Source organism: Camellia sinensis, chromosome 11 (assembly GCF_055761805.1).
Source record: "Camellia sinensis isolate YWXY chromosome 11, ASM5576180v1, whole genome shotgun sequence".
In the NCBI taxonomy this organism is placed as follows: domain Eukaryota; kingdom Viridiplantae; phylum Streptophyta; class Magnoliopsida; order Ericales; family Theaceae; genus Camellia; species Camellia sinensis.
In genome coordinates, this window is record NC_138971.1 from 32,632,943 (window position 1) to 32,660,511 (window position 27,569).

Sequence of the window (27,569 nt, forward strand, 5' to 3'; positions counted from 1 at the left end):
GGAGGAGAGTCCTTCAGTAAGAGAGAACCAGACAACCCAGACAACCCGCAATCGATCCAGACCTAGTCAACCCAGACAAACAAGACGACTCATGAAGCATGGAGCTTTGATCGATCGTGAACTAGAGAGGGAAACGACGAACCAGAGATAAGAGGCTAGGGTCTCAAACACAGCTTTGATACCATGTAAGATTTCTGAATGAACAATTCTGTATATTCAATTATGTGATTACAGCAAGACCCTAGATTATATATCCCTAACTCCTAAACCAAAAAGGAAAACACAATCACACCTCAATCACGCCTATACACAATCACGCCTATAAAATGTACAACCATAATCATGCCAAATATAGAATATACACAATATATTCTCACACTACTAGTTGTTAATTTTATTGGGTAATTATTAATTTTTATTTATAGAAATCTAATTCACCCCCTTCTTGGATTGCCTTTTGGGTAACGTCTAGTGTGTGTTTTCTATTTTTGAATGTTTTTTTCGAGTTCTTGGTGGTAATATTCTGATATGTGCTAAAGCTCCCTACCCAAAATTTTTTGATTGTTGAAATATGTTCCTTGGGATCCAAAATAGCCCTAGGAGGCTCTTTTTGACTTTGTTTTGCTTCGGTGCTGCTGCTGGGCTGATTTTCAGGTATTTTTTGTGTTTTCCTGGTTCACTGCTGCTGCTGGGTTGATTTGTTGATGGTTTTTGGTGTTTTCCCTGGTTCAGCAACCCTGTTCTGCCTGGTTTGATCATTCTGGCTAATTTATGCTCATCTTTGGCTGCTTGCTGTTGATGCTAGTGATTGGGTAATTTCTTTCCCAAACTCTATTCCTGTGGGCTGCTTTCCCTTATGCATTTTTTTGTTGTCTCCTTTGAATCTTCTGTTTGCTGCTGGTCTTTGTTTTCCTTATCATGGATGAGCCAAAACCTGATGTGAAATCTTTAGTAGCTAAGGATGATGAGTCACCGAAGTCTATTACCACTAAGAAATTAAATGGTCTGAATTATTTGGCTTGGTTTCATGCTGTTAAGATTTTCTTGCGTGGCAAGAAGAAGTCCCATTTTCTTACTGCACTTCCACCTGCTAAGGATGCTATAGGTTATGATGATTGGTTGAGTGAGGGTTCGTGTGTTATGGGATGGCTTTGGCATAGTTTAGAACCTCATGTTTCTACTACAATGGAATTTTGTGATACCTCTAAGGACATTTGGGACTCCCTTGCTGATTCTTTTTCCAATCAGAGTAATGTCTCTCGTGTTTATGAGTTGTATGAGGACCTCTTTGTTACCCGATAGTCTGGCCGTCCTCTTCTTGAATATTATAATGACCTTAAGACCTTATGGGATCAATTATTGCAACACCGACCTTTTACTACTGATTTGGCTCAACAAAAGAAATATTGGGAGGAATTTATGACGGCATCCTTACTTTTGGGTGCTAATGCCTATTCTCAGTTGTTGTGCTCTTCTTTGGGACAGAGTTCTTTCACATTTAGTTCCTCTCAGTCATTGACCTCTTCTGCCTTGATCTCAAGCAGTGGTCCATGGAAATTCTAGTCACCGTGGATCCCATACTACTTCCCGTGGTTCATGTGGTGGTCATTATTCTCATGGTTCTCATCGTGGTAATGGTGGTGGCGGGCGTGGTGCTAGCTCTGTGTCCCGTGGTGATCGAAAGTGTACTCATTGTGATTCCTTCCGTCATTCGGAACCCTGGTGTTAGCAGAAGTATGGTAAACCTGATCATGTGAATCAGGTTATGAATGTTCTATCCTCTCAATCGACATCCTTTCCCTCTGGTCCTGGTGCTTCCCCAGCTGATTCTCATGATGCACTCACCACTCAGATTAGCGAGCTTATTGAGCTAGTCAATTCTCTTCATACTACTCTTTCTTCATCCTCTACCGCTACATTGGCTAGTTCAGGTAATATTGCATGTATGGCTCAATCCCAACCTTGGCTTCTAGACTCTGGCGCTGATTCTCATATCTCTAGTAATTCCTCTCTTTTTTATACTCTTCATCCGATTACTCATAATATTATACTAACTGATAGATTCTCCCGACCTATCAGTGGCTAGGGTACACTTCAGCCCACTCTATCTCTCCTTACACTCTAGTCTCTATGTTAACTCTTTCCCATTTAACTTGCTCTCTGTTAGTCAATTAACTAAAGTTTTTCACTATTTTGTAACCTTTTCTCCCTCCTTATGTGTTTTGCAGGACTTCCAGACCAAGAAGATGATTGATTTGGGGGATGAGAAGGATGGCTTATATTTTCTAGACATTGATGGCTCTTCTCCTCCTACTTCTGCTATTTTGAGTGCTACCGTGTCTCCTTTACAATGGCATTTTCGTTTGGGTCATCCATCCTTGGCTAAGCTTAAGTTAGCAATTCCTAGTTTAAGTCATGTGTCTCAGCTTGAATGTGAAGCATGTCAGCTTGGCAAACATCACCGTAGTTCCTTTTCTAGTCATAGTATTAGTCGTGTGTCTGTGTCCTTTGATGTAGTCCATACAAACATATGGGGTCCTTCTCGCACTCCCATTGTTAACCTTTTTTTTTTTTGGTTATTTTTGTGAATGATTACTCTCAAATCACTTAGTTTTTTTTACTCTCAAATAATTTCTAAGTTTTATAATGAAATTTTAGGAAATGTATTAAAATATTTCGGTCTGATAATGCCTTAGAATATGTGCAGTTTATTGTGAATACATTTTGTGATGATCATGGTATTATACATCAAACTAGTTGTGCTCATACATCCTAGCAGAATGGTGTTGCCGAGCGAAAACACCGTCACCTGTTAGATATTGCCCGGACCTTGATGTTCAACATACATGTTCCCAAACAATTTTGGGGTGATGTTGTGCTTACTTCATGTTCTCTTATTAACCGCATGCAATCAGCTATTTTACAAAACCGGCCTCCATTCTCTCAGTTATACCCCACTTGTTCGCCGTTTTCTCTTCCTTGTGTTTTTAGTTGTATGGCCTTTGTCTATGTCCTTGATTCCGGATTGGACAAGTTATCTCCTCGTGCTCGCAAATATGTTTTAAGTTATTCTCGTACTCAGAAAAAAGGTTATCAGTGTTATTATCTTGAGTCTCGTTGATCCTTTGTTAGTGCCGATGTTACCTTTTTTGAGTCCTCTTTTTTTCCCCTTCTAGTCAGCGATTATCAGATAATGGTATCTCTTGTTGTGAGGGGGAGTCATCTTTTTCCACTCCTACTCTTCCGGTGCACTTTGTCTCCCCGTCTTCTCCCTCCCCATCCATCAATTTTGATTCTTCTCCACCTTCTCCTCTACAAGTTTATCAATGGTCCCAAGCTCGTCACATTGTTTCTTATGGTCCGGCTAGTTCATCTTGTTTTTCAGAGGCTCCTACCCCTCCTCTACCTATGGCATCTGATGATTTACTTATTGCATTGCGCCGAGGTAAACATACTTGCACTCAGCATCCTATTGCTCATTTTGTTTCTTATGCTCGTCTTTCTCTTAGTTCTCACTCCTTTGTTTGTTGCTTGTCTTTCCTTTCTATTCCGTCTTCTTATCAATAGGCTATGTCCATGTCGGGCTAGAAACATGCTATGGATGAGGAAATAAGTGCTCTTCATTAAAATCAGACTTGGGAACTTACACCTCTTTCTCCTAGGAAACCTACTGTTGGTTGTCGTTGGATTTATACTTTCAAGTATCATCCTAATGGTACTGTTGAGCGGCTTAAAGCCCGTCTAGTGCCCAAAGGTTATACTCAAAAGCTATTGCGTTGATTGTCTGGAGACTTTCTTTGTTGTGGCTCAGCTTAATTCTATTCAGATTCTACTTTCTGTTGTCGTTAATCAGTCTTGGCCTTTATATTAACTTAATATAAAGAATGTCTTTCTTCATGGCGATTTGCACGAGGAAGTCTATATGGATCAGCCCCTAGCTATATTGTTCTTGGTAGTGAGCATATGGTTTGTCGACTACGGAAGGCCTTGTATAGACTCAAGCAGTCTCTTCGTGCTTGGTTTGATCACTTCAGTACCGTTGTGCTTCGTCGTTCTACTTCTGATCACTTTGCTTTTGTTCACAACTCATCTACTGGGGTCATTGTTCTCATTGTCTATGTGGACGACATCATCATTTTTGATAGTGACTCCACCGATATTGCTGATTTGAAGCTTTATTTGGGTAAGTAATTTCAGAATAAGGACTTGGGCCATCGTCGGTATTTTCTTGGGATTGAGATTACTCGCTCATCTCGGGGTCTATTTCTTTCTCAACGCAAGTATGTTCTTAATCTTCTTTCTAAGACTAGTCTCTTGGGCACTCATCCTAGTGATAATCCTATGGACTCCTTGGTTAAACTCAATGGTGAGACTAGGGCATTGTTTCCTGACATTGGTCAATATCGTTGTTTGGTTGGAAGGTTAATTTATCTTACTGTCACTCCTCCAGATATTATTTATATTGTCAGCATTGTTAGTCAGTTTATGCATGCTCCTTGCCAACCCCATGTTGATGTTGTTTGTCATATCTTACGTTACCTGAAACGACCTCCAGATTGCGGTCTACTCTACCGTTCCTCTTCTTCCTTGTCTGTCACTGCATTTAGTGATGCTAATTGGGCCAGTAGTCGGATTGACAGTCATTCTACATCTGGATATTGCATATTTGTTGGGGGTAATCTTGTTACTTGGCGTAGCGAGAAACAATTGGTTGTTTCTCATTCAAGTGCTGAGGCTGAGTATTGTGCCATGGCTCATACCACCTTAAGATGTTATGGGTATGTTCTTTTCAGCAGGATTTTGGTATTCGTGTTCCTACTCCTATGACCACGTGTTGTGATAATCAAGCCGCTATTTTCATTGCTAATAACCTCGCGTTTCATGAGCTCACGAAGCATATTGAGGTTGATTGTCATTTTATTCGGAATTTGTTGTTGCGCAAGCAACTTGTGACACCGTTTGTACACTCTGGTGATCAATTGGGCGATATACTCACCAAACCCCTTGCTCGCTCGCTCTTCGTTTCAATGTCAATCTACCAAGCTAGGCATGTTCGATCTCTATATTCCAACTTGAAGGGAAGTGTTAGAATATATAGTCATCTATTATTTTTGTGTTAAGTGAGGATACTCTGGTCATATGATCATATTATACATCATATAAATATTTTCTGTTTGTTTTAGGTTTATTTTAAGAACCTAAGAACATACGTTAAATAAAAATCTTCCTCTCCTTGCTTCTTCTCTCTTTCTCTCTAACCATAATCTAAGTTTGCCATACTATTACACTTTAACTGAAACCATATTTCAAAATTTTCTTCTGAAATAATAATAATAGCCAAAGTTGTTTAGTGGCAATGATAGATAGAAGTTCAAGAAACAGTAGTACATATAAAACGTAAATAAAAAATATATATAAATTTAATTAAAAAAACAAACAAACAAACTAAGCATCATTAAAGTACCGAGGAATGACATCAGACCCGTTGCATACCAAAAGCATGTGGCAATTGATGAAGAAAAGCATCGCCTAGCATACCTCCTGCCTACAAACAACAAAAATTCATAGAAGGTAAGCAACCTCATAACAAAGAAACTGACGAAACAAAATCCCACAGATGTGCCATTTCACCCAAAGAATTAGTCCCCCATTTGCTCAACAACCAACTAGTAACTAAATAAAGATTACATTAGTTCGAAAAGTAAAGGACATCAACAACTCAAAGATATCTGAGAGAGAGAGAGAGAGAGAGAGAAGGTAATGGACAAATTTTATTACAACATATCAACTCAAAGATATCAACTCAAAGTCATCCAACCTTTTGTGGATTAGCTATGGACAAATTTTATTGCAACATTGAATGCTAAATATCCAAAGCTTAGCACATGCAGTAATCCAAGTAGTAGTCACAAATTAGAAAGTAATCCATCATCATAATTATTGAAGTGACAAAAAAAATCAAGCAATTCAAACAGCTTCTTGAATAATATTTAAAAAAAAAAAAAAAAAATCCATGTACTCAACAGAAGTAATAGCCAAAAACATAGAAGAAAGTAGCAATTCAAATCCATAAACTCAAAGAACATGAAAAAAATAAATAAACAAATAAATAAATAAAATAAAAAAGGCAGGAAGAATCAGACCCCAAATAAAGCCAATGAGTCGAGAACTGCCTTGGATGGTTTTCCTTGTACTGAAACAAACCAGAAAAGTTAAAATTAGTATATGGAGAGAGACAGGCATCTTCAATACAAGACAATAATGAATTCAGCAAAAACAACTGCTCAAGTCCACAAAAATACGTTAGTGTATACAGCTAAACAAATGAGGGAAGCCATGCTCACCAAAAATGAAATGTATTAAAAACAATCAAACAAAGAAACGTAACCTTGCTTTGAGATCTACTCAACAATACACAGATCAATTGGAATTCGTCCAGTTAATTTCACAAAAATGAACAACATTAAATGGTTCAGCAGCTCAAACTCGTCATATCAACCTTGTGGACAGCCACTTTGTGCAAATAATACCAAAAAAAATTTGTGTTCTTGGGTAGGGGTTTTTTTGGTTGTTTCTTTGTTTTTGAATTTGTAGGATAAGAAGGAAACCCTAATTTCAGTGGTAGTAGATGAGAGCAGAGAGACAAGAAACAGGGGATGCATGGATTTGTGCCAAGATGGGGTTGAATGCAACACTGACTTCTGGACGGTTGAGCATCCGATTGAGCTGCCGGCTGAAGATCAACCTGTCAAATACCCAATGCCAGACTCCTCAGTTATGAATCATTATTTAATTAGATTAGTAGAATAAATTATCTTTTTATCTATTAATAATTTGTATTGGATAAGAAAATATATAAAAGTAAAAGAGTCTTTTTATTTTATTTTCCAACTCAGAATATATAATCTCACCCTTATCTTATTATTAATAATCCTACAAAATTGTTGGATTAATTATCTATTAGATTAATAATCCTGAAATAAAATTTCAAGACAAATACAGAATTATTGGATTCACGGATTAATAATCACAATCTCATACTCTAATACTGTCAATCAAACATGCCCTAAGTGAATAAGTTAAAGTTTTATTAAATTGACATTGATTTATTATTATTATTATTATTATTATTATTATTATTATTATTATTATTATTATTATTATTATTATGAAAACATACTAATTTTATATTTTTTGAGTCATAATTAAAAATAAAAAAAATAAATTCATAACTAAATAGAACATAAGATATAATTAAAAATCTCATTAATCATAATTAAAGTAATGTCATAACTAAAAAAGAATACGGTATAACTAATGGTGCATATAGTACACCCTTTTAAGAGATATGTATATTAAATGGCATAATCTCATCTTTTTTTGCTCTCCCTAGAGGCCTTTATAAATGAATCTTGTGGATTTCAAAGTCTGAATTTCAACATAATCTATAAATATAAAATATTTTACATATTATATTTTATTGTTACTAGAATCCAAACAAAAGACAAACAAGCAAGTGGTGTTGTCACATGTTGATTTATTTATGAACAACAGACACTTGGTGGTGTAGTCATACGGAAGTATAATCTTTAGCCCATGGTTTTGCCAAACTACCCATGGTTTTGTCAATCTATTACATTGTCTATATTCTATACCCCCTCATCACCCATGATGTCACTATGATCATAGTTTTCATAATATTCTTCAAATATCTCATCACATCCTTCTAAATCTTGTTCCATCAAATATTTCTTTCAAAAATGTACATCCATTTTTAGATAAATATGTCCCTGAATCTACTTGTTCCAAATAATCATATACTGATTCATAAGGCAATCCTGGAACAGTAATGCCCCCAAATTTGAAACTATAAACTATCCAGCACAGTAAGGATGTACATATAATAATAAACTCACATTCACAACAAATCCCAACTTTTCTCTTTCACATTGAATCATAATTTCAAAGTTACAAATTACATAATTACCGTTCACAGTTCAACAAGTTAGAGAAAACAAAACAATTCCCTCATGGGCTTACAAGTTTCAAATATGGTCATCAAAGAACAAAAGGGCCCATAATTTCCCAAAAGAAAACAATGTAAAAGTTTGACTATTAGATTACAATTTCAAAATATCTTTAAGTTTAATACAAAAGGGTTGGTCAGCTTCTTCTTCATTGATGTGGTTGTGGTTCGCCAAGTCCTGAAATGTTGTTAGATAGGAATGAGCAATTGTCCAGTTGAGAATGCATTTAACCAAATATATAAACATTTGATTTAAATATGCATTATCACACCTCTTACTCAAAAGCATTTAATTATCCAATACACATTATTTAACCAACTTCCACATTTCTCCATCCTCACACAGATGGCTAGTGGGCACCTCAAACATCTCCACATTTGTCATCCTCACACGATCGGACAAGTGGCCACCTCAATTTTTCCCACGCTAGTAAGACCATAGTTTACTATAAACAAGCCATCAAAACTCAAATTTTATTCCAAAACAAAGAATCTCAATACACTTCACATTACTCATGATATTTCCCTTCTATGACCAATCAAGACCCATGAACATTAATTAGGGTTTTACAAGACAATTAGGGCTTTTCATTTCCTTCTTTCATTTGCCTAAATTCAAGATGTGTTCACTAGTTTTCATTAAAAATTAATCAATTCTTCCATAAATCTTAAGGCTAAACCCACTATCACCATACATATATCATCGCCCCCTCCCAATCACATATCTATACCATGAAATGAACACATATTCAAACCAAAACATAGATATACAAGGGTAAAAGTATTCCAACCTCAAGAGTTGTAAGAGGAGAGATGAAAACCCAAGAGATCAACCTTCACAATAACGAGATCCAATCGATTCAAAATGTAGCCTTAGGTAATTAAACAACTTTGATGAAGGACCAAGAATGGATTCTAGCTAAAAATAGATGAAATCTAGTGTTTAGGGGCTAGGATTTTCAGAAATGGGGTTTAGAGAGAGAAGGAGTGTGAAAAGGAAATCCTAAAAAGTGTTTAGATTGAATTTTAAAATAGTTGTCCCGAACAGACTGCTCGAGCGAACTTTCCATCGCTCGAGCGATGCACACAATACAAGCAGACCACTCAAGTGGTAAACGCAAGGTTTCAAAAGTTTTGTAGAGCTATAGTGAAAATATTGGAAGCTTGATATCTACACTCGAGTGACCACTATACCACTCGAACACATCAAACTTCTCCCCATACAGATAGTGCCTCCAAAGTTTTAGAGCAACACTAATTGCTACTAATTCCAGATCATGAGTGCGGTAGTTCCTCTCATGAGTTTTCAACTGACAAGACCTATATGCCACAACTTTACCCTTTTACATCAAAACACACCCCGGACCTTCTCTAGAAGCATCACAATAAACCGTGTAATCCAACCCTCTCTCTAGTATAATCAAGATTAGTACAGTAGTCAGCATAGACTTCAACTTTAGAAAAGATTTCTAGCATGCCTCACTTCAAACGAACTTCACACCTTTTCTAGTTAACCTAGTCAATGGAGAAGCTAGAGTAGACAAATCTCTCACAAACCATCTATAATAGCCAGCAAGGCCCAAAAAGCTACGAATTTCAAAGGTGTTCTTTGGTTGTTTCCAATTTTGTACAACCTCTATTTTTTAAGAATCCACTGTGACCCCATCCCCAAAAACTGCATGGCCCAAAAACTTCACTTCGGAAAGCCAAAATCCACACTTCTTATATTTAGCGTATAACCAATGCTCCCTAAGCAACTGTAAAATAATACAAAGGTGTCCTTCATGCTCCTCCTCGGAAGGTGAGCAGATAAGGATGTCATATACGAAGATTGCTACAAATTTATTGAGGTATTCATGGAAGACTCGATTCATCAAGTCCATAAAAGTAGTAAGGGAATTAGTCAAGCCAAGAGGCATTACAAGAAACTCATAGTGGTCATATCGTGTACGAAAGACCATTTTCGGAATATCATCATCCTTTACCCGCAACTGATGATAACCAAACGTTAGGTCTATCTTTGAAAAACATCGGGAATCTTTAAGTTGGTCGAAAAGATCATCTATTCTAGGCAACAGACATTTGTTCTTAATAGTGACCCTATTTAATTTGTAGTAATCAATGCATAATCACAACGAACCATCTTTCTTCTTAGCAAAGAGAGCTGGTGCTCCCCATGGTGAAGTACTAGGGCATATAAAGCCCTTGTCTAGTAACACTTGCAATTTCTCCTTCAAAATAAGCAATTCTGCTAGCGCAAATCTATAGGGTGACATGGATATGGGTGTCGTGTCGAGCATCAAGTCTATAGAAAACTCGACCTCATGGCGAGGTGGCAATTGGATGAGGTCCTGAGGAAAAATATTAGAATATTCATAAACCATTCTAGGGAATACACTTTGAATCCTACTATTCACATCATCTAAGAAGGTTACAAGAAGAGAGTTAAGTTTGTCTCGAGTACGTGGGTCATACCACGGTGGTAGCAATCTATTAGTTATATCCCCCTCAAAAGGAGAAATAATCACCACTCGATGTGCACATGGTAACTCTTCTATAGTAATAATTTATAATGGCACGATAAGAGGACAACCAATCTATGCCAAGGATGATATCAAAACCCAACATATCTAATAACACAAAACTAAAAGGGATTCAGCCATCAACGACTTCAATCATACACCCACGACATCCTCGATTCAAGACAATCTTACCACCAACAGGTGACTCTATCATGAGTAGAGACTCTAGTTGTTCACTTTCTAATCCCAAAATAGATGCGAATGCAGATTCTATGAATAAGTGTGATGCTCTAGTGTCTATCAACACATTGGCCCAAGTATTGAAGATAAGATATGTACCTCTCACTACTGGCCCAGATGACTGCTCGGATGGGGTAATGGCATAAACTCGCCCCTATGGTCCCTATTCACTCCGATCTCTTCTCTAAACATAGGTCGGTTATATTGATTGTGCGGAAGTGGCCCCCTGTACCGCCCTAGATTCCTATCCAGGTTGAACTGGTTGATGAGTCTGTCTCTGACTCTGACTTGAATGAAAACCTCCCATCGGTCAGAACCCTAATGCACTAGCTGTCTTGGCTATCTGTGGACAAGATCTTTTCATATGACCAGACTGGCCACAATGATAGCAGATGGGTGATTGACCTCCACCCGGTGTCTAGCTCTGAGAACAAGCTGAAGTTTGGCATTGTTGACTACCACTTTGTGGACATGCAACGGACTTATGACCTTGCTCACCGCACCAATAACAAGTAACTCCATTTTGCCCCGTATTATCTGTACTCTTCCCTAGCCTAGGAATCGATGACATGGCTGGCAGAGGTGGTGACTAAAAAGACGACGAACCTCTAGACTTCTGAGAGGACCCTAGATCACCCTGAGATTTCGAGTATCCCAACTCTTCAACTTCTAACTTGTCTCTTCTGCCTCCATTATGATTTCTACATGCGTTGCGGCCTCCACTAACCAATCATAATTCCTAATCATATTACCCACCACCTTCATTAAAATTTTTGGTTTTAATCTCTTCTCGAATTCTAAACATTGGCGCTTCCCCGTTGCCACAAGTTCAAGTGCAAAACAGGAAAGACAGGTGAAAGTGGCTTCAAACTCAGCCACTGGTGTGTCAAGCTGCATCAACTCCTCAAACTGCCTCATCAACCACTCTCTAGTAGTGGGAGGAAGGAATTTCTCTTGGAAGGCATGTACAAATGCCTCCCAAGTGTGCTTAACTCGGTGTTTCATAAACTTCCACCACTGACTGGCTTTCCCTCTTAATTGATAAGCTGCCAACGCTACTCAAAGTTCTCCTTCACAGATATCCAGGATTTCAAAGGATTTGATAATTTGTTCTAGTCACTCATCGGCCTTCATCGGATCTGGCCCACCAGTGAACTCAGCGGGATTAGAATGAAAAAATTCTTTCTTTAAGAAGGAAGTTCTAGTTTCTCCTTCTACGGTCCTAGATGCTTGCTCAGCTCTCAATATATCCATGGACTCTCTAAGAGCCTTGGCCATTTCCCAGGCTAGTGCCCCCATTGTATCATGGGTTGGAGGTACGGCCACGTTTTTTTTTGTCTTACCCTTTCTTCTTGAAGAGGAAGGTCTTGTTGGGCCGGAATACCCTGACCATCCCGACGAGGCCTACCACAGCCTCTGCTACGTCTAGACATCGTACATAAAAGTAAAGATAAGGTAGGATTAACTCACAATTTACGTACTCACATGTCATTCCACGAATCATACCCGAATAGTTTCAACCCTACTCATGTATCTATTTTATATAAGGTAAACCACATAAGCACATAAACATATGGAACACATACGGGTCACCCACCTAAGATATCAACATGCTTCACGGCGCTCAAAGACTTCCAAGTGGAAAAAGCATTGATCAGGTGCTTTTCCAAGAGGAATTCAATGAATGCAGTGAATGCAAGTTGTATCCTTGAAGTTTGACCCCATACCCATATAGTCACATAAACACATAATCATGTTTAGCGATTAACATGCTTTCCTGACATGACAAACCCATCATGGCACTAGTCACTTCCCACTAGATCAAGGTATTCAAACTTGGTTTGCTTTGATACCAATTTGTAAGGCCTCGAAATATGAAACTATAAACTATCTAGCACAGCAAGGATTTACATATAATAATAAACTCACAGTCATAACGAATCCCAACTTTTCTCTTTCACATTGAACTATAATTTCAGAGTTACAAATTACATATTAATCATTCACAGTTCAATAAGTTAGAGCAAACAAAACAATTGGCTCATGGGCTTACAAGTTTCAAATATGGCTATCAAAGAAAAAAAAAGGGCCCATAATTTCCCAAAAGAAAACAATGCAAAAGTTCGACTATTAGATTATAATTTCAAAATATCTTTAAGTTTAATACAAAGGGGTTGGTCAACTTCTTCTTCGTTGATATGGTTGCAGTTCGCCAAGTCTTGAAATGTTGTTAGATAGGAATGAGCAATTGCCCAGTAGAAAATACATTTAACCAAATATATAAAATTTGATTTAAATATGCATTATCACACCTCTTACTCAAAAGCATTTAATTCTTCAATACACATTATTTAACCAACTTCCACATTTCTCTGTCCTCACACGGATGGCCAGTGGGCACCTCAACTTTCCACATTTATTATCCTCACACGATCGGGCACATGGAAACCTCAAACATCTCCCCATTTATCGTCCACACAAGATCGGGCAAGTGGGCACCTTAATTTTCCCCACGTGGGTAAGACCATAGTGTACAATAAACAAGCCATCAAAACTCAAATTTTATTCCAAAACAAGGAATCTAAATACATTTCACATTATGCATGATTTCCCTTCTATAACCAATCAAGACCCATGAACATTAATTAGGGGTTTACAAGACAATAAGGGCTTTTCATTTCCTTCTTTTATTTGCCTAAATTCAAGATGTGTTCAATAGTTTTCATTAAAAATTAATCAATTCTTCCATAAATCTTAAGGCTAAACCCACTATCACCATTTATGTCCATAGATATATATATATATATATAGATATATATCATTGTCCCCTCCTAATCACATATCTGTACCATGAAATTAACACATTTTCAAACCAAAATATAGATATAATATGGTAAAAATATTCCTATCTCAAGAGTTGTGAGAGGAGAGATGAACCTTCACAATAACGAGCTATATAATGAAAAACATTTGAAGAAGTACGCCCAAGTCTCTTATGCCAAGTTGAAGAACTAGTAAAATAGAAAAATCGTTTGAATAGTGATCAAAATGAGAGGGAAGGAAACTGATAGAGACCATTTTGATGATGACCTCTACATAGAACTTGTTTGTTGTGTTTGTGCTAAATAACAAATGGTTTATCATCAAATGTAATTGTGCAAGCATTATCACATGTGAGTTGATGACCTGAGTATACACACAATGCAAATTGTCAGGTCATGACCTGCCATCTTCAGAACTAATTAGTAAGTTTCCTCCTATGATGGATATGTTGATTTGAGTATACCACGTGAGCACAGGGCTGGGATAACTGTGCTCGGATGAAGTTGATGTTTAAACAACTTATTGAATCTTTTCTTCTAATGCATCTGCTACAATATAATATTCGAAAAAATGAGTAGTACCCTATGAAGCACGGGTACTCCAAAAATGTTGTCATACAAGTACCGGATACTTACCAGGTGCAGGTACGCTTACCGGTACGGTTACACGCGTATCGGGTACATTGTATATGTATCGAGTACGCCGTATACAGTCTGGGAAAGTTGGGTACGCTGTGGGTATTCAATGGGTACTCCACAGCAGTTGAATTTTTGTTTTTTTTTTTTTCTGAAGTTGGAATTTGATGCAAGTCTACAACCTTATTTCTCTTTAATCATCTTCAAAAAATTTATGTAATTCGAAACCACCAACTCTTTACATTATTATTGAGTAACTTTACCCTCTTCCACTTATTGTTGTATAGTATTGTATTTGTATTGTCGAATATTGATTTATTTTGGGTTTTGTAATTTCTCTTTATTGCTATTGTTTTGAACTTTGATTTGTAGGTGGGATGTTTAGCTATAAATTTAAAAATAAATAAATAAATAAATAAATATTTGGTGTACCCTAGCCATACCTGTATCTTACTTTTTTTAGATTTTAGCATATCGACATACCCGTATCGTAATCGTACCCGCATCCATATTTGTACCAGCACCCGTGCTTCATAGGTAGTACCCCTTTTATCAATTTTGTGTTGGATATTTGTATTAAGAACAATACCTTTTTTTTTTCTTGTATAATTTAGTAAAATTTCAAAATTATTTCCATTTTTTGGAAACAAAAATGAGACACCAAACAAGTTTTTGTTTCCCGTTTTCAAAATATTTGTAAAACATAAACAAAAGATTATAAAGATAAACATTAGCAAATAGGAGTTTAAAAGCTTAACCAAAAGAAAAACTAGGAAATAATGGGAGGGGATGTTGATCCTTGGCTTGTTACCCAATCTTTGTTGAGAAGTATTGATCCTGATAAGTATTGAATATTAGCCACTCAACCATAGATCGAACTATTTCTCTATATCTTGGTTGTATTTTTTTCTAATCATTGCAAAACCGCAATGACTGTAGACATGTGCCTAATTTTGGGATGAACCACCTTCAATCTTCTGTTCTTGTGTGTACGTATGATTTACAATTCCTATTTTGTTCCTTTCTATTTTCATGTCTCACTTATCTTGATTAGGTATTCCGTATGGGCAACAACTAGCCAAAGATCTTGATCTAACAAGTGGAAAACCTGGGACTAACCCGTGACCTAGTGCATTGAAACATCTAATAATGTTGTGTCTTTTGTGCTGTTTCTGTTTTTTTGTCATGTTCTTTTTCTTTTTTAAATAAAGGTTTAACACTTGAAGATTAATGAGGAATGCTACTGCAATGTGATTTTTTTTTCTCTCAGTTGAATTTCATTGTTTTTGGCAGTGTACTTGTATATCCTTTGGCTGAAAACATAAAACCACTTTGATCATGTGTTTCACGATAAAGATTGTCGTGCTTTGGCTTCAATCCTTCAATCCTTTGTTCTGAATCAAACAAAAATGGTGCTTTGAAAGGTGTTATCAAAGAGAATGTATAATACACAAAAGTAGGCTAAAAAATTGAGAGTTTGATTGCGCTTGGCCACATTATTGTGCTAGAAATTGTTTGCTAGTGTGCTTGTCTGTGTAAGATAACTTTTTATGAGTGCTTATTTGTTATTCAACTATTTCTGAGGAAATTGTTGGAGTATTCCATGACTTGTTTACAATCAAAATATAAAATAGGAGTAGATTTTGTGACTCCAAATTTACATGGTCTAAGTAGATTAAGGTGTTTGGTATGGCCAACCACTTTAACTGGAAGCAACAAAGCATTTGATTTGACAATATATCCTTTATTTTTCATATAGGTGTAGACACCCCATTTTTTTTACTAGCCTTTGGACTTGGGCACTCCCTTTTCAGCTCCCAATGAGGAAACCGAGAGGTGTTAATCTATGTAAGTTCCATGGCAGAAGTTCTAAGGATCAAGCCTTAAACCCTCTAACGACCTGTTTTGGACAAAATATTTTTCAACCAAAATGGAATTTCTTTCAAAACGATTTGTAGTAGGTGCAACTCCAGACGTTATAGCAATGTTCTGAGGCTCATATTTTTGAGATCCTAAACATGGTATTCTTTGAAACAAATCGAGCAAAGAATATAGTGGAAGTAAATGGAAAGGGTGAAATCCTCTGAAATACATGTTTCTCCCTTCAATTCAGGCTAACCTGCTCTTGTTGATCTAATGATGTGCCCACTGATTGGATGGACATCATTTTATGGTCGGCCACACTCGGCCAATCACCAAGAAGCTCGGCCGGTTGAATGTTCCGGGTACAAAGCATTTTCAGGAATTTCAACTTGTTTGGCTTACCTACCACAAATATCTCAGATATTTGTATCCTGGGCCCTATGTATAAGAGCTCGTTAGCTTTTTCCAAGAGGTTGAAAACTTTTTCCTAAGGCTCTAAAAGCCTCTTGCCTCTCTCTCCTCTCAACCACACCTCTTACCTACCACCTTTCTAACTTTGGACATCAAAACTCCATGAAAGCTTGATCCTAAGCACCTTGATAAGACTCTTGGACATTAAACAATCTATCCAAAGTGAATTGATGGAGTTAAAAAGGGAGTTTGTGAATCAAAGTGGCCTATCCTCTTAAGTGGTGATTTTCTCACAATCTAAGCCACTTTTCTATGTCAATTTCTGATGTTCTAAGCTTTATTGTCATTATGTGATTGTTGTAAGTCCTCATGGATGTGAAGGGAATAACCTTAGTCACCCATCTATTAAGTTGATAGCTATTTCTTTTGTTTCTTTGCTTTTCATAGCTTCAACTATGTAGCTTTCTTATATTTTGGACCCTTGTGGATGTGCTTGGGAGTAATCTTAGCCATCCATCTACAAGTTCAATAAGTAGAATAACCCTCCTCCCTATTACACCTCTTATCTTCACCTATCCTATGTCTCAAGTATGTCAATCTATGTGTTTCGACCCTTGACTCAATGAAAATGAGTGTTAGGGGTTGCTTCACCAGGCTACCTAAGTGATCCATAGGATTTGGTGATGATAAGTGTTATTCCCATTCTTTTTATTGAGTATTTTGCAAGTAAAACAAGAGATTTTGGGTCAAAAAAAGTTGAAACCTCCCTTCTCAATCATTTGTGAACATAGAAAGGGGTGTTATCATCCTTGTTCTATGACTATATGAGGGGTTTTCAATGAATTTGACGAATCTCTTGTTTGAATAAGCAAAGCTTCCACTAAGAAATGATTTGTATTAATCTATGCTCTCCACTTAATAGCATGGATTATTAACTTGCTCTCCTTCACAAAGAGAAGATGTAGGTCCCTATCTATTTCTTGGGCTTGAATTTGTTTTGATTTTGATCCATTTAATTTGTTGTTGTGCACAAAATATATGTTGTATATATCTGTTTATGTTGTTGTTAAGGGCCTTGGCCCATCCATCTCCTCTCTAAGTGATTCCTATCAACAGAGGGGGTGAAAGATGTGACAATCACCCAGAAAGCCTCCCTCTAGCCACTGTCATGAAATTCTACACTAACCTAATCCTCAGCTGGAAAGGGAATTCGGCTAGCTCACTTCTACTTTGGCCAGCTTATTCTGTGTCTGGCCAGTCATCCTCCCCAAGAGAAAAATAGACAGTATCTGGGAGATGCTCTCCAGAGCAGTTCTAGAGCCTCTGGATTGTTTCTTTGCATTATTTAGTATGATTTGTTATATTTAGCAGTAACTAGACTAGATTAATTCTTTATTGTAATAATCTCTCTTCCCTTTTTCTTATTCAAATTGTTGTAATAATCTTCCAACCCTACGTCTTTTTAACACTTTTATTTACTTGTTTTTGGTATTGCATCATATTTTCTTCATCATGCCTATATATCGCATTCACTTTTCATGCATTCGGGTCTTGATCATCTTCATTTGTGGGATTTACTACCTTCAAAGATGAATATGTGCATAAATCCATGTCTTGAGATTATACTCTTGTCACGTCTTAATAGCTGGACTCCTAGATGTATCCTTTGTGTGTATTGCATTAGTAATTTGCATATAGGATCATGCATATTTGTATATATTTGTATATGTCTCGAAGACTCGCATTGGAGTACTAGGTGAGCATTTTGATCTTTAGCATATTGCATGTGCCTGTTCCTTACCATATTTGTTGCTATAACATGAGGCTAAGTGCCTAAGTGAGATATCTATTTGAATGCTGGTGGACGGAGGTTGTGTTATTTATTTTGGAGTGTAGATGATTCTTGTGCTGCAAATTTTATTCAAAAAAACTCTTTTCAAAAGTGCATGAAATCAAAGCACAACCAAAATTTATGACTGTAGACACCCCATTTTTGACCAACCTTAAGACTTGGACGCGACTGATGGTTTACATGGTGGAGAAAGTTGTGCAGTGCAAAGGGTCGATTTCTTCAGCAAGAGGAGAGTCAAATCTCAACTTCATACCCGTTTTTGGACCAAAACAATCTTGATCAAAAGATTTTAGACCTTAAAACCCTCTCTTTCAAAACGTTTTTGAAATAAAGTTTTTACAATGTTTCGAGGCTCGCATTTTGTCAAATGTTGCGCTTTTCGGCAAACCGAGCAAGAACAAAGTGGAAATGAACGAAAGAGAGATGAAATCCTTGAAAAATCTTTCAAAACACCTTGTCTAGGGGTTTGGAGTTGAAGAAAAGAGGACAAGAGAAAGGAAAACTAGTTTGGGAGAAGTTCGGCATGAATCCGGGTAGGACCAAATCTGCGCGGCTTCACCGAAATGAGCATAACTCTTTGCACAGGAGGAATTTTGATGCGAGGTTGGTGCCATTGGAAAGATAACTTCTGGGGCTTCAATGTAGCCACATGGAAAACCAGAAAATCAGATGGCCGACCATCGTTTTTGGTCAAAAGTGGTTCAGCATAAATCCAGGAAGGAGAGAAAACATCTGTGCGGCTTCACCGAAACGAGCATAACTCTTTGCACAGGAGGAATTAAGATATGAGGCCACCACCATTGGAAAGCTTACTTCCGGGGCTTCATTTTGCACTCAAGAATCTCCTAAGGACAAGTCCGGGTGGGGAAGATATGGTTGGTTGAAGCCCGTTTGGACGGAATCTGCACGGCTTCACCAAAACTGGCATAACTTTTTGCATAGGAGGAATTTTAATGTAACGTTTGCGGCATTGGAAAGTTAACTTCAAGGGCTTCATGGACGACCAGATTTGGGGCTTGAACCTTTTGACCCCTGGCCGGCCGACCATGCCAAGTGGCCGGCTGACCACCTTGAACCTTTCTAACTGGTCGGCCAGCTTTGTCTCAGTAAGTGTATTCCAGCTATGCCAGCTGTTTGCTATTTGCTACATCCTCCATACACGTGTATGAAGGATGTTTAACCTAGGTTTTAACCTTCTAAGAGAAGCTTTATCCTCTCTTCTCTATAAAGGAAGGGCTCCCCTTCCATTGCAAGGGTTCTGAAATTGCTGGAGCAAAAAACCATACATCTCCCTCTATATCTCTCCCTTTTGGCTTCAAAATTGTAAAGTCTTTGGCCCTTTGCACACCACCTCACAACCACACACTTCCACCATTGCTTGGAGGTCCTTGGAGCTTGTTTTTAGAGGTTGAAGACTCACTATTTTGGCCCATGAGCTGCTAGCCTTCTTCTCTACAAGGGTAAGTCTTCATTTCCCCTTTTCTAGCCTTATTTTGCTTCATTACTTAGCCCCATTTGCAATAATTTTTGGGCCTCAACCTCAACTATAAAGTGTCTTATTTTCAGCTCCTCTTCAACTTTGTTTAAGGGAACTTTTCTGTTTGAGGTCTCCTACCCCCTTGTATGCTTCATCTCTCTTTTAGGGCTTATTTTGCATGATATATTAGCCTTATTTGTGAGCATTTTTGGACCTCGACCTAAACTAAAGAAAGTTTTTTTTTTGACCTCCTCTTTAAGTTAGATTGAGGTCACTTTTCTGTTTGGAGTCATTTTCTTCCTTTCATGCTTCATTTCCCCATGTTTTGAGCCATGCATGTGAGCATTCGCATTGGCCTTGTTTTGGCCTCTTAGCCAATGAAATCCAGTGGATTTTCAATGGCCTTGATGTGTCTTTGAGCTCCAAAATCATAGAGGGGTGACCCTCTCACCCCTCATTCTCTTTACTAGCATTGTTGGCCTTCCAAAGGGATTCTATTTTGCATGCATTGAATTCATGTTTCAGGCCACATTTTGTGAGTTTTATGGCCTGCATAAGCTCTGTCCAGAGCCCATTTTGCCATATTTTATGTCTATGATGCATGTGTAGAACAATCCCACTCAAGTCCTTTCAAAGGGTCTTTCATTTGCATGCTTCCTAGGTTAATTTTAGGGAATTTTTGGTGAGTTTTAGGGCTGTCATAACTCATTTATAGAGGTGGTTTTGCCATGTTACATGTCTATCTTGTACGTGCTTAACAACCCCTTGCAAGGCCCTCCAAAGAAGCCCCTCATTTTTGCATGCATTGGCTACATTTCAGTGATTATTTGGGCATATTTTGGCATGTTTTATTCAGTGTTTTTGGCTGGTTTGATGTGTTCTCATTTGCTTCATATACATGCCATGTAAACCATGCTTGCTAGCCAATGTTACATGCTATTTTAGTCAATCATGTTAGCATCTTTTGGCCATGCTCTAAACTAGAAATGTGCATGTTTTGGGACTGCCTTGGCTCTGTCTTTTGACTTCATGATCAAATAATGCTTGCTTTGTATACTTGCGGTTCAATACATGTGCCTAGTTTTGAGTTTCGGGGCTTATTCCATGCATCGGGTGCCATATTTCCATGTTTCGGGACCAGTTAGCATCATGTTTTAGTGCTGGAAATTACATGTTCATAGGCCATCTTTCATCCCTTGCCATGCTTTGGTAGAGTGGCATTTGATGCCTTAGGTTCGGTCCTCCGTATGCGTGCATGTATGCACGCATTTCGGTCATCTCATGGCTACTGATGTGAGTGTGGCTGAGTTCCAGTCATGTTGGTGTAATTCCATTATGCATTGTGTATGCCTTTTCAATTCATAGCATTGCGTATGCTAGGTTGCGTGTTAGAGCATTGTGTATGCCATGTTACATCGAGCATTGTGTATGCCATTTCATAGCATTGCGTATGCTAGGTTGTATGTTAGTCGCATTGTGTATGCCATCTCATTTGCATTGTGTTTGGGATAGGAGTTAGCCCAAGCACGGGAAACGAGGGACGTTTCGTACTCCGAGTGACGGAACGTGTCTCAATTCCCTGTCGCCGACACTCCGGATTACCCATGATGGAGTTTAGGTCTTGTTGTGTTTTCATGTGCATTCATTTCACATTGAGTCGTGCAATTCGACTCCTCGGCCATCATGCATCAAGATGTGTGATTGGTGGCACGAGGATCGAGGACTACACTCCCTGAAGAGTAGTCATGCATACATATGTGAAAATACTTTGCCATGCCCCTTTGTTGCTCTTTGTTGCAGCAAATCAGAAATCAGCAGCCTTCTGGAGCTTTGCACAATATTCCGAGAACAATTGTAAACAGAGGCAAGCCGGGGCATCGCAATGGATTTCTGCGCAAGGCAACTCAAGCATGCATCATTCATCATTCGGAACAGAGCTGAGGCGGTCCATGGATTTGTGTGCTAATTTACCTGCTTTCCTAGATTAATTTGTTAATTAATTAGGATTTTGTATTTATTCGGACTGTACTATTTGTTCGGACTGTATATTATTTATTCGGACCCTCCGAGCGAGGGCGCAATTATAATAAGTGTGCGTGCGTGTGATGTATGTCTTCTAACCCCACATCTTTTTTCCTTTTATGTACCAGCTTATGTTGGTTAGATTAGGGCATGTTTCAATTAACATACAGTATGATAGCATGTTTTGCATTCATTCATCTGTCTTGCATGCACCGGGCTCGGCGCATCATACTAACTGCATTTGTATTTCAATTCCGAGTTGAATACTTGTTAGTTGTGGCATTTCACATGCCATCTTTAGAATAGCCGAGCCTATCTTAGTTGCATTAGGCATTTCTGTATTGTTAGGATCACGCATGGATTTCTAACATAGCTTCTGTTTTGGCTTGGAGTACTCGGTAAGTGTTTATGCTTTAGCATCCTTGCATGTGTGTGAGTGACTGCCATGATAGCATGCTTACCATGAGGCTATGTGCTTATATGATATAACTGCCTGAATGCCTGTGGGTGAAGGTTGGGTTATTTGAATTGGAACAATTCATTAATTGTGAGTTTTACGCCCACTAGATAGTGGCAAAATCATGTTTTCTAAGCCCATTCGAGGGTGGAAAATCCACGTCTTTGCCTACTTGCGGATAACACCATCAAACCATTTTCAAAACAAACATGAGATGCTTTGTTCCAATTCAGGCGACCCAGTCTATACTCGTATGCTGTGCGCATCACATAGTAATCTAGGCTAATAACCAGAATAAGAATGCATAATGTTTTCAAAACTAGATTTCATGGTTAGTAGAGGCCGATTTTTGATCGGGTGAGCGAGGGTGCTCACGAAGTGACCTTCCCCAGTCGTACCTAAGTTCCTGAGCCGAGGCAACTTTGGTGATGATGGACACGTGGCCTTAGGCAACGAGTTAGGGTTTCCTAAATTTTCCAAAATAAAATATTTAGGTGGCGACTCTGTATCTGGAAAAGCAGTTCATGTTTGGCACTTCTTTCACAAAAAAAATCTGTTTTCAAAAACGATTTGCCGGATTTAGACTCTTTGATGATTCATCGGTCTTGCATTGCACTCCGCGAGATTAGATACAGGACCGTGACACAAATTGAGTCCGAACTGTAGTGAGGCCCAAGGGCGTCTACAGTTTCTGGCGACTCTGCTGGGGACTTAGAGAACTTGAATCGAACTCGTGATATCTGGTTTTGACTACACTTATGTGTTTCTTTGCATTGCATTTGCATTGGTGCGCCTAAGACACCGTGTTTGCCATCTGTTATTCCTGAGCGGTTTGTCAGAGGCTGCGTGCCATAAGGCTTACCGGTTACGGGCTCTGCCAGTATGGGAACACAAACCCCGGTTTTACCGGGGCACCCTTTTGACCATTCGACCTAGTGCATATTCGGATCCATAGTGACCATTCCAAGCTAGGACAGGTTACTTACCCAATAGGTTGTTTGAAACTGCTGCGTGCGTAGTGAAACCCTAGCTCCTGACAAAATAGGACAGAGAAACCCTACCGCAACATAGGGGTATTTTGGCTCTTACTTGCTTGTTATGTGATGTTAGAGTGTGCCTCTACAGGTTGCATGTATCAGTTTGCAAGTTTGGGTATCAGGCCTGCGGGCATCAGTATGTGAAGAATCAATTTTACCTGAAGGTATCGGTTTACAGGCAGAATTTTGGGTCAGAATTCAGTAGAGGGCACAGTCATCCTACTATGCTCATATCTGTTTTGGTGAAATCAGGCTGAGGTGCTGTCTGTTTTCTCTTTTGTTAGGGTAGTCTAGGAACCATAGCTTCAGAAGGCTCCAATATCCCTCGGGTTCATCGGACTTGTGCTGATAGACTTTGTCAGGTCAGAGATTCAGTTCAAGGGCAATCAGTGTTCCTTTGGCAGAGGCAGGGTAAAAGGGCCAGTCAGGCACAGATCATCAGTTCAGCAGTTACCAGATCAGTGGCCCTTATCCACCCCACCAGTAAACAGTTGGGCCGAGGTCTCCGTTTTCACCACAAGGATAGATATACCAGTCAGTCAGCCGGAACAGCAGAACATGGCAGGGATGGAGGAAATGATGTGTCAACTCCAAGAAAGTATGAAACTCATGCAGCAGGACGCTGCCCGTCAAGCGAAATTTGCCAAACAGCAGGCTGCGGTCATGGCCTAACAGGCAGAGCTAATCACCAGGTTGCAGTAGCAAACAGGAGCATCTGCTTCATATCAAGCTCCTCCACCACCAGGGGTTCCGACACCCAGGGAAACACCCAATGTCCAGGAAGGTACGGACATTCCGGTAGGGCCGGCTCCGCCCCCAATTTTACCCCAGCTATCCAAAACACCTACCAATCTACCGGACTCTCCTTTCGAGTTCGAGGTCGACCCTACCGCGTTAAAATTGAGCAAGCTTGAGAAGTTGTTCAAGAATCCCAAGGGGTGAAGTCTATCCCGGACATTGAGGACGGGTACACTGACGTAGCTGTGACGCTACCAGATAGGTTCAAAATGCTACAAATCGACCGCTTTGATAGATCTGGGGATCCCATGGTGCATCTTCGGTTATTCTCAGATATACTACGACCAATGGGCCTCACCAGACCACAGAAGCTTTCATTATTCAGCCGAACCCTATCGGGTGTGGCCGCTATCTGGTACGCGAAATTAGAAGACGATGTTAAGCGGAACTGGGATGAGATGGCCGAGGCTTTCATTGCACAGTACTCCTATAATACGCAAATCGAGATTACAACCCGTGATCTTGAGACAACAAGGCAGGAGCCTAAGGAGAGTTTCTCTGAATTCGTAGCCAGGTGGAGGGCAAAGGCCTCAATGATGACCCTAAGGCCTACTGATAAAGATCAGATTCGGATGATTGTGCGCAATCTCCAGCCCAAGCTTATGCAGAAAATGATTGTTCTCCCCTTCCCTACCTTTTCAGACTTACATGACATGGGGGTACAAATTGAGGATGCTATGAAGCAGGGCCTCATTGAGCAGGAGAAGGAGCAGCCCAGGAGGGCGTTTTCCCGCAGTTCGAATGCGACCACCAGTGGTGATGCAGTTGTAAGATCTTCTGAAGTGGGCATGGTTACCACCACCGCATCAAAAACAGCTACCCCATTCATCGGTGCGTCCGGAAGTAGCTCACAGAAAACCAAATATCCACCTCGAGTCAAGAGGGTTTTTACCCCACTTTATATGCCTTTGTCAAAGGCTCTAGAGGCCTTACTCCGGAAGGGATATCTGAAACCATTGGAACAACAGCCTCTACCCGATCCTATCCCTGCAAAGCATGACCATAGTAAATACTGTGCCTACCATCAACAAACCGGTCAAGACACTGACAGTTGCTTTCGTCTTCGCCGTGATGTATAGGATCTGTTTGACAACAAGGTCATTGTCGCACCAGCTCAGCAAAGTCTATCGGCACTTGATCAGTGAACTTATGGGGGATAATGTGATGTGATCAGGGGATGAACCACCTGTGGGCGGCGCTCAGTTTACTCCAGCTATGGGGATGGCACGCACTATTTTGAGCATTTGCGAATGCTGGTTTTTGTAGCTTCTGACTTGGGTGTTGAGTCAATTCTGTGGTTTTGTTTTGAGTCTGTCTTTTTGTTTTGAGTCAGTCTTTTTGATTAAGGGTCTGTCTTGTTGTATCGAGTCAATCCTGTTGTACAGAAGTCGGGTGATTTCGGGGGTGTTACTTCGGATATCACTATTTTGTTTTGTGTTTGTCCTTTTGTTTTCTTTTGAGTCTGTTTCTGCCGGGGAGCCAGTTGTGCCAACAGATTTGAATGAACAGCAGTGATTTTCACACCCTTGTATTTGCTTCTGCCTTGCGCCAGTTGTGTCAAAAAGTTTGAATGAAAGGGCAGTACTTTTTGCCTACTTTTCTGTGCCTCGAACTCATTGCATGGACCTAAGTTTTTCAAAAATTTTTGAACTTTGTGGTGAAAACAAAGAGGAAGGAATTCCTCGGGATTTGAAAAAAAAAATTTGATCAATTGAGAGAAAGAGAGGCGTGCTAAGCCCTTAATGAATGAGATCATGTTTGTTTATGTGAGTACTGAGAAGGACCCTGGCTTGATCCAGATTGGTTCTACACTGTCTTCAGTGCGAGCGATTTGTCACTTTCTTAAAAAAATTTCAAAAAATGTTTTGCGCGGTCCTGCGAAGACCTGTGTGGAATCGCTCTTGAGATTGTGCATCTTAGGATCGCTCTCAGTCTTGAGACTCGACCTCTTGCTTTCGAACCTTGAACTTAGATTCAGAATGTTCAACGGTCAACCACCATGTAAGGCCTGTGTGGCCGAATCAGAAGCGCCCCTCGAACTAGGGGCAGGGAGGTCAGATCAAGAAGATCAGATGTCATCAAAAGGAGCTTGCAAAGCTAGATCAGAAGCAGCCCTCGAACTAGGGGCAAAAGATGCCAGATTGTGCTCGAAGAGCCGAAGATGGATCATTCCACAAATCAATGAAGATCGGCAATAATGCCAAACCCCAGAAGGAATGAAAGAAGAAGACATTGCTGAAGGACAACCGAGTTCCTATCCACAACACTAGGGGCAAATTCACCCTCCATTTGATGGACTTCTACATCATCAGCGAACAGCAGCCATTCTCTTGGATTCAGATGACTTCAAGATCTCAAACCATTCAACATGGACAAAGCTACACTTTTACCCTTGAGAGGCTCGCTGGGCCGAAAACCCGGAAGGGCGACCCAGGCAAAAGTTAGAGTAAGAAAAAGAAGAAAAAGAAGAAAAAAAATGCAAAGAATGAAGAAAAGAAAAGAAGAAAAATGAAGAAAATAAAAAGAAAAGATGAAAAAAAAAAAGAAGAACAGAGCTCGCAAGGTTAAAAACCCAAAAGGGCGACCTTGGCAAAAGTTAGAGCGCAAAAGGAGAGGTTAAATACACGAGTGTACCTTAAACCTCGAACTACGTAAGGCTTGATTCCCATCTTTGGGATACGTAGGCAACTTCATTCTGAAGTCCAACTGTAAAAAACTTCAAATTGATTGTGCCCATATAATGGTTTTGATCATCTTCGCCTTCTCTGTATTCGAGAATTTGGTTATGTTCGTCACTCTGAGGACTGACTACAATGCGCTACGGTGCCATTCAAACAAGGGGCAACTTTCCATTTCCATTCAATGCACTGCGGTGCCATTCAAACAAGGAGAAACTTTCCGTTGCCATTCAATTCGCCGCGGTGCCGTTCAAACAAGAGGTAACTTTCCGTTGCCATGCAGTGTCCTTCAAGCAAGGGGCAATTTTCCATGTGTTTTGGATCTGAGGTTGTGCATCTCAAGAGTAGGTTTTGTGCTCGTTGAGCAGTGACCATTTGAAAAAATAGTTTTTGAGAATTTTTACTAAGGTTGACTAATTCTCCCAAAAATTATTCCATTTTTCCAAAACTGGACCTTTTTCTTGGACCCAAAAAAGGAAAATTTTCAGTGCTCATAGCCTGACTTGCATGATTTTAAATCAGAAAATTGAACAAGCATGTTAATCTAACTCTCATTTTGGTCAAAATTGTTTTAACAGAAAGCCAAAAACAAAAAATGGTCAAAACGATGAACTAGGGCCACAGTTGAGTCAGGTGTTCTGTCTTTTTCCCATTGTCAACACACTTGCTAGAAAGGGCACTCTACCTGCCAGAAAGGGGCACCACTGAAGCTGACCACAAAAGGGCAG

At 39.3% G+C, this 27,569-nt stretch overlaps 1 protein-coding gene across 9 annotated transcripts in view; it reads right to left on the reverse strand.

Moving 5' to 3' along the window:
• Positions 1 to 27,569, reverse strand: part of LOC145801898 (uncharacterized) — a 598,157-nt gene that overhangs the window by 306,006 nt on the left and 264,582 nt on the right. For all 9 annotated transcript variants that reach the window (XR_014343710.1, XR_014343709.1, XR_014343711.1 and 6 more), the window contains exon 2: positions 6,144 to 6,193. Coding sequence is in view for 5 of the 9 variants with exons in the window: in XM_082893698.1 (XP_082749824.1) it covers positions 6,144 to 6,193 (50 nt within the window). In the remaining 4 variants the exon portion in view is untranslated. The remainder of the gene's footprint in view (positions 1 to 6,143; positions 6,194 to 27,569) is intronic.